We start from the raw sequence: 9,264 nt of genomic DNA, 5'->3' as shown, positions 1-9,264 counted from the left end.
ACATAGTGAGGTTTGCGGGTTAATTGATCACAGTGTGAACTTGTACGTCTGCAGTTCAGTCGTGCTATCCTTTTGTTGTAAGTCCTGATGTGAAAACATGCCGCCAGCTCCTCAACAAATACTCGCGGTGTTCTTAAAAAACAAATACAGTTTCAAAGATGTGCTAAATTCTGCGGTAGATGCATATAGTGTTGCCACAAATCACACACACCACACAACAGCACACACAACACACACACACACACACACACACACACACACACACACCACATCACACACACAGCACACCATACACTACACACACACACACACACACCACACACACAACCACACACACACACACAACACACACACAGCACACACTACACACACACACACACACCACACACCACACACACACACACAACACACACATATATATAATATTAATATATTAATATTTTATATACCTAATATATATTAGTATAGCTATATATCTACCACTCCAGTATAGACAAGCGTAGGGGCTATTTTTTATTTTTTATAGGTAAATTTGATTCATGTGCTCCTTGACATTGCTTACACAAAAAGCACGCAATACAACACGTTAGTACTCTACCGACAGTTGTTGGAGATACCAGCTGTTATCCCTATACATGACGCATACGGGTTCACTGGTAACTATACTCGTTCACTATTTCGTTCTTTTTTCGTTTCCGCGACTGTATAATCCCGTGTCTTCATTCCTTATCAGTAGTTTCAGCAGCCTTAATCGATGACAGGGAGCCGCATACGCAGGTAACATATCTGAAGGCTTCTCTTCTCCCCTCTCCCCACCTCTCTACTTCTCTCTCTCCTCTCTCTCTCTCTCTCCCTTTCCATCTGCCCTTTGCTAGATATATGTAATATACTATAAATATATATATATATATATGGAGTATATTATATCTTATATTTATTTATATACTTACAATCATAGCGAGTGTCTGCTACGAACACGGCTTTCACGATTCTGTATTAATTTCATTTCTTGCTGACTTCATTTCACTTCGCGCCACTCACGGACACTGACTAGAGCCTTCCCGTAACTCATGAAACCTTTTCGGCGTACAATCCACAAGCTATAGTACGCGACGTGTCGACACGCAACGCAGACAACCGAGAGTGACCACTAGAGGCGCCTCGCGTCGGATGCATCGAGTAGTGCCACGAGAGGCGGTGCCTGTCGGTCGGGACGACTCGTGGGAGTGCCACTAGATGGGCATCGGCGCTGCGATGAAAACGCTGTCCTTGAGAAGACACGAGCTGTAACGCGGAATCACGCATCCCACTGTTCAAGGGGGGAATCTGATATCACAATTTTACCTTCAGCACTTGCTATCCAACCCCAGGCAATCTCAGTGGTGGGTGTCATGCGGGAATTGCAGCGAACGGGGCACCCGGATTTCCCGGCGTCATCTAGTCACGCTCTCTCCCGCTCGCTCGACGGTGCAGGCGAGGACCGCGAATTCGCTGGCTGACGCGACATTCCACCCGAATGCCGTCCGCTATTATACGTATGACTGTAGGGAAATACAAGGTCAGAGTTGAGGCTTACACTCATAGTAGGGGAGATCGTTGGGAATGCGACTGCGGAATTCAGTAAATACGTATTTCGACTCTACGAGAGCTCCGATTGTCCGATAAAGCTTACGTTTCGAAACAAGCCACTATTTTATAAACGTCAAGTTATTGCTGGATATTCCGTTCATCTATATACACAATATATAGAATACAGACAAGTTAATACATGTGTACGCATATAATCGAAACAATGCTGGTTATGATGCTACCATACACATGCACGTCTCCCGTCCGTCACTTGCATCAACCACATACACACGCACACACACGCGCCATACATACACACACACACCAAACACACACACACACACCACACACACACACACACACACACACACCACACGCATACACACACATACACACAAACACACACACCCACCACACACACACACACATCACAACACACACAACACACACACCACACACCACACACACACACACACGAATACTACACCACAGGTAGGTCCACATACATTATACGCGCATGCACCGCTCGCGACGCACACGCACGCACACGCACACGGCGGCGTTACATAACACCAATCACCAGCATCGGTGGTATAGTTCAGCCCCGCTATCACCAGTCACATACCTCAGGGCGCTCATCCCATGGACACCAGGTACCTTATCCCTCCCTCCTCCTCCTTCTCTCTTCGGTCCTTCTCGCTCCTGCCTCCTCCTCTTCCGCTATTCCTCTCTTCCTCCTTCCTGTCCCTCCCCTCCCACTCCTACATTCTCTCATTCTCCTCCTTACCGTTCGTCCTCTCTCGCTCTCCTCCCCTTCCTCATCCGCTTTCCTCTCCTCCGTCCCTCCTCCTGACCTCATCTCCCCTTTCCTCCACCTCTTCTCTCCCTTGCTCCTTCGCTCTTCTTCTCTCCGGTCTGTCACTGGCCGGCACTGTAATTCCCCGTCCAGTCCGACCTATATAGCGCTCGCGTCCTCAGTACGCCCTGACTCACCTGCTACTCTTTTCCGTCGAAGGGCAATCTCGACGAGTTCTTAGTTAGGGAAGGGCTGGCTGGGCCTTGCGGGCGAGACGCAGTTGTTAACAGCCGAATTAACCCTTCCTCCTACGAATTTAGCACTGCGAAAATCGCCCAACGTCCGTGGGTCGCTTAGCTTGTTGTTGTTGTTGTTTGCGTCGTGCTACACTTATGGCAGCGTCCTGTCGGGGCGGAGATGGCGTGCGCGAGTGGTGTCCGCCCGGAGCCCCAGCGTCCGTTGTCCGCGCGCTGTCACGATACAACAGACACCGCCCGTGTACTGTAGGCGCCCAAGACATCTTTCTACATATATAACCGACCTTAATCGCACCTTCGGCAATATTTTCGTACATCTTTTCGCCCAATTATCTCTCGGTTATATATGTTATAATCGTCTCTATCGCCACGGCATTCGCATGACCTTCATGCGCCTCGGGCGCGCACGCGCATGAAGCTGGTGCGCGCGTGTCGACGCTCTATGTCCGACGCTTCGCGGCGATGGTTACCCCCGGGCGGACTTGACGCTGCGCTCGGCCGCTCATTGGTCACGTTGTAACGTGAGCAAGTGCGCCGACGTGAGTATAAGGAAGATCAGGCATGACGAAGCCCGACCTATCAACGTTACGTAGAGAAAGTGTTGTATCATGTATATTGTATATACATGCGGTGTTATAGGCCTAAGCACTATATATTAGCATTCTGTTGTATAGGACTAGACGCTGCAATGCGTCGCCGCGCATTTATAACTCGGAGTCCTGTAGCGGTAGCATTACAGACACGCTCAACACACGCACACGACACACACCACACCAGACACACACAGAATCAGCACACACACACACACACACTACACACTACACACACACACTTCATGGCGGTGATAGTGGTGTGTGTTGTGTAGGTGGGTGTGTGAACGTGTGTGTGTGTGTTGTTGTGTGCGCCCTCCGCGCGGCTGATTGTGATGGTTGTGTGTGTTGCGCGCTGCGACGTGCGGTGTGGGTGTGTGTCTCGCTGCCGTGTGCGCGTCGTGGTGCGGCCCCATGCTGTTCCCGACTGTGGTGCGCGCGTGCGTGCGGTATCCGCGGCTACCTGCCCACACGTCGTTGCGTGCGATGCGTTGCGCGCTGCGTGCGTGCGTGTATGGCTTGTTGTGTGTGTGTGCTGTGTGTGTGTGTGCTGTGTGTGTGTGTGTTGACTGCCCGCTCGCTCGCCGCTCGCTGCTGTTGTGGAGTGGGTGTGTTGTGTGGTGATGTGCCGCCTGTGTGTGTGTGGTATCGCGGCAATTATCGTACCGCGAAGAAGGAGTTACGCGCGCGTGTATACGAACGCAAATGAACGTGTGAAGATTTTCACGTTTATTATGTTCACATTAAACCAAACCTCGACACGAAAGACGCGGCGGTTGGAACGACAAGTCACACAAGGCGTGCGCGTGTGAGGCATGATCGACTACAGCTTTCACAAGAGCATGAATTATCACGGCTCTAAAACATCTATTTCTCATGCACGATTACATATTTTCACTATCATTTCACAACTAGTCATGTACACTTTCGCGTTAACATTCGTTGCTTGCATAATTTTACTAGCATTCGCAACTGATGACGTGCACTTTTCCATCACATTCACGAATTACATAATGTCACTAATGTTTTTGTCGACGGACTTGATTTATTGATTATTGATTATTGATTAAACTATTTTGTTCACTTTTGCTTCTCGATGGTCATCGGCGGTTGAGTGTATTTTCACGTTATTCATATTCTTCAACAACTACAACAACAAAACAAGCAAACAAACGACAGCGAAAACAACAGCTATTCTGACTTACCATGCAGCGCGCTACTAGCTGAAGTTACTGCTTGCTGCTGCTGCGCTGCTGCTGCTGCTGCTGAACGTTGCTCTTGCTCGACTGCTGCTTACTCTTGCTGCCTGACTGCCTGTGCTTCCTTTACTACTCATCTATCTACTACTACTACTACTACCTACTACTACTACTACTACTACCTAACTACTGACTACTACTACTAGCTAAGTTACTACTACTGACCTACTACCTAAAACTACTATGCTACTAACTACATCCATTACTACTACTACTGACTTACTACCTACTACTACATACTATACTACTACTACTGCTCCTACTAATAACACTCTACTACTACTACTACTTGACTACTCAACTACTATACTACTACTACTAATTCTACTAATGCTGATTTACTACTACTTACTACTTTTACTACTACTACTACTCCACTACTCATACTAACTACTACTACCTCCTCTCACTCCTACTTACTACTACTTATACTTTACTAATGCTATATACTACTACCATTACTAACCTACATACTACTTACTTACAACTAACGATTAATTACTAACTAATACTACTACTTATATTACTACTACTTTACTATCGCTGCTGCTACGGCTGCCAACTACGTACTACTATAACCGTACCACGTTAGTGCTGTGAACACAATCTCCACAGCACTAGTTTAGTTTTAGTTTGGCGTGTAATCAGAATTAATCATAATAATTTCCAGTGTGAGTATAGCAACCGATCAAACACACACACGCCCCCCGCCCCCACTGCACACACTACCTACACAAACCACCACAAACCACGACGCACGACACGCACAACCGCCACACGCACACGCACAGCGCCACACGCACACGCATACACGCACACGCACACGCTGCACGGGCGCCACGCGCACGCACCACGCACACGCACACACACACGCACAACACCACACACCACACACAAACACACACACACATATATATATATATGTGTGTGTGTGTGGAGGTGGGGTCTTTGATATCTATATGCGCCTAATGACTAGTTTTGATCAATAATATTTGAGTCATTTTCTTCTATTTAACACATTATTACTAGTTGTTATTTCATGATGCCACTCGGCCCGTCAACTTTTCCCTTCGCACGCATAAAAACCGCAAGCTAAGAGATATAACCATCTACTATATAGTTGCCATTTGCGTAGATCTACCTGCTTCTGACCTCGAAGAGAAAATCAATCGTGTCTCGATTCTGATCCATGGACAATGTCTGAGTACGTACGCGTGCAAACGTGATGTGCACAAATCACGAATAATGCTCAAATATCATATTGAATGAGCTCATAGCAGACTATCGCAATATAGTGGATCATTAAACGAATAAATGCTAATAAAGAGAGTGGGTGGGCTTGAAAGAGTAATTGCGTGCTGCAGGCACACACCCGCACGCACGCGCGCGCGCGCGCACGCACGCACGCGCGCCAACCACGCGTTGCCGCAGCGGCACCTGCCTCGGGTGATGTCTTATTGTATGCACGACGTTACTTGAATTATAATAACGCGCAATTAACCTGTGTGCATGCGGTGCTTGTGTGTTATCGTGGATCCAATTAGTCGCTAGTTGTCGTATACTTTTGAGTTCTCTCTCTATCTCCCTCTCTTTCTGACTCTCTCCCTCTCTCTCTCTCTCTCTCTCTCTCTCTCTTTCTCTCTCTCCCTCTCTCTCTCTCTCTCTCTTTCCATCTCGGTACAGAGGCATAGCCCAGGGCAATCGCTATATACCTGCGCTCGTGACGGCTGTACAGTATTAGGTCTAATTAGCAATAATAACAAACAGTTTACCTCAGGTATCTATATGCACACGCGATATCGTGGGAGGGCTATGCGTAAAACATTGAGAATGACGAGGAATGACTCATATTAAAATCTTGTAGATTACACAGACACACAGTGTTCGGTGAGAAGAAGCTATGTCGCTATCACTATAGAAACGAGAATTTAATTTTCTGTTCAGGTATACGCGATAAACATGGATACATCGTGTACGCACGTGTTATCAGGAGGTTAATAATGACTCTGTTATGTAATTAGTCCAGGAGTTTAATCCAATATTGATAGACTCCTGATTACTCATAGCAGCTTAGAGAACACGTAACAGCACGGGAGGGGGTCATTTAACAGCAATATTAGCCCTGTACATGGTCGCTTTAGGGTCGCTTACTGGTAAGTCATGAATGGTGGCGAGACAGGTGTGAACATGTTGGCTAAGCTTCATCTCAATCGCGCTATACATACGCACACTGATATATATACTCGCGAACGTTATATGCACGCTCCCAATTTCCGTTAGATGTTTCACTAGCACTCAGTCGCGCATAAAATATAGCTTCGAATGCTATATTAACTTTAGCTTGATTTGGATAAGAATTCTGTCACCACAGATATCACATAATACGATAATTATAGATATATAATACATTTTTATACATATATTATGATTATGATTATAATTATACACGATCGTCAAGGCCCATCTAGTATTACGTGATATCTATAACTGACACAGATTGACCGCTTTGCGTGGAAGGTGGCGCCATCGATGTCACTGCGGTCTCCATTTGTAACTAGTTTATGGACATACAGAGCGGATGTTCGCCTTTCGAATAAAGCGAAGGAAGTTGGAGGAATTCGATTGCCGATAATATAATAGGTGGAAGAACCAAATTGGTCATAGCAATGGTATGATTGAAAGATTTCTACAATTCACAACTAATTATACGTTGAAACTGTGACATTTAACTACGCACACATGTACGTGCAAACGCATTAATACTATCATTATTATTATTATTATTATTATTATTATTATTATTATTTATTATTTATTATTTATTATTATTCATTTTATTCCTATTTTATTCCTATTTTATCATCAAATCTTCACGATATGCGTCTTCGGCGTTTCGGTTTCTGTTTCAGGTACGGCTTACGCTTCTGGGTGCAGCTGGCGCTATGGTCGTCTCTTCCGCTATCGGAATGATGAGCCTGAAGAAAATACGCAGAGGAAAAGACCACTATTTACAAAAGTACATCTCCGTCCAGCTTTGCATTTATGCCGCTTTGAGCGAAACGTTCTAATGAGCACGAACAAGCACAAGCTCCGCAGCAACATCAACAACCGGAACAGCGACAGCAGCAACATCAACAACAGCAACAGCAACAGCAGCAACATCAACAGCAGCAACAGCGACAGCAGCAACATCAACAACAGCAAACATCAACAGCAGCAACATCAACAACAGCACACAGCGACAGCAGCAACATCAACAACATCAACATTGACAGCAGCAACATCAACAACAGCAACAGCAACAGCGACAGCAGCAACATCAACAGCAACAACAGCAACATCGACAGCAACAACATCAACATCAACAGCAACTACAGCAACAACAGCAACAACAGCAACAGCAACAGCAACGGCACACAGCGACAGCAACAACAACAGCAACAGCAACAGCAACAGCACAACGGCAACGGATAATAGTAGCAACATAGAAGCACGCGTTGTGACGAATGTATATAGCGAAGAAAAAAAGGAGGAGGAGATGGAGGAAGAGGGGAGGAAAGGGCGAAGTAGAAAAAGGAGGAGAAGGAACAAAAACAAGAAAAAGATGGGGAGGAGGAGGAGGAGGAGGAGGAGAATGAGGAGAAGGAAGAGAAGGAGGAGGAGAACAAGGAGGTGTCGAAGAGAGGAATAGGAGAAGGAGGAGGAGGAGAAGAAGTAGGAAGTGTCGAAGAGAGGAGGAAGAAGAGGAGCAGGAGGAGCAGGAGAGGGAGGGGAAGGAGGAGAGGGAGGGGAGGTATGGAGTCTAAAAAGAAGTGGGTAAGTTATAGAAGGCGTTACCGGTGCGCAGCTCCGGTCTCTCTTTCTCTCTCGCGCGCAGTTAGACAAGTTTCATTCCCTCTCGTCAATTGCCGTTCGACTTAGACTTCTCCTCATCCGCCGTGGTCTCCTGACCAGCAAACGCATTGATCGCTGCGTCACTGGCAAAGCGGGAAACGGAGTCAGTCTATCAGGACGCAGCGTGAGAGATGTCGACATGTTCTGCTTGCATCTATGACATACGCGTATACGCTCTCCTATGACACTATTTGTCATAGGAAGATTCTTCTTATGACTAATATTGGCGAGTCAACTTCGTTCCGCTTTACAGCTGAAATTCACTGCTTGCGTTTATAATAGCGCTCCTAAACTCCTATGATGCGCACAACACATACAACAATATTTGCCAAAAATAGTGTCATAGGAGAGCGTATATGCGTATGTCGTATTTGTCATAGATGCTAGCAGAACAGGCTGGAGATGTACACGCGGTGCGAGCGTCTATACACGCACGCACGCGCACGCACGCACGAAGCGCTAGTAGATAAAAAATCTCTAGCAACGTTACTATATAATTAGCCTATATATATATAGGCTGCACGCACGCACGCATATACACGCGCGCGCTTACGTCGGAAGTCTCTCTCCCTTTACATATATACATATGCCTGCTACTTACTCCGTGAATCTGGAGAGAGATTTGTCATAGTTCTCCTTTCCAACCAACCAGTATGTCATCTGTAGACCTTTGCCCTATTAAATAGGCATGCAATTACTAATTAGTGAATTCATGTGATTCTGCCAATGTAGCATTGATTTGTATGTGAATATAATAAACATGCGTTTCTCAACTGAACATAGTAAAACAGTATACAGCTCTCTATCTCGCGCTCTCTCTCGATCTCTCGCTCTCTCTCGCGCTCTCTCTCGATCTCTCTCTCTCTCTCTCTCTCTCTCTCTCTCTCTCTCTCTCTCTC

General features: G+C 46.2%; 1 protein-coding gene across 1 annotated transcript in view; it reads right to left on the bottom strand.

Annotated features, from left to right (window-relative positions):
• Positions 1-8,990: 8,990 nt before the first annotated feature.
• The window catches only part of LOC106818625 (atrial natriuretic peptide receptor 1-like), a 3,173-nt gene continuing 2,899 nt past the window's right edge, over positions 8,991-9,264 (bottom strand). Inside the window, exon 6 of the mRNA XM_014823318.1 lies at positions 8,991-9,040. Coding sequence (XP_014678804.1) covers positions 8,991-9,040 — 50 coding nt within the window. The remainder of the gene's footprint in view (positions 9,041-9,264) is intronic.

This window comes from Priapulus caudatus, unplaced genomic scaffold (assembly GCF_000485595.1).
Source record: "Priapulus caudatus unplaced genomic scaffold, Priapulus_caudatus-5.0.1 Scaffold37, whole genome shotgun sequence".
In the NCBI taxonomy this organism is placed as follows: domain Eukaryota; kingdom Metazoa; phylum Priapulida; class Priapulimorpha; order Priapulimorphida; family Priapulidae; genus Priapulus; species Priapulus caudatus.
Note: the sequence above shows the minus strand (reverse complement) of the source record. Positions and strands in the feature narration are given on the sequence as shown.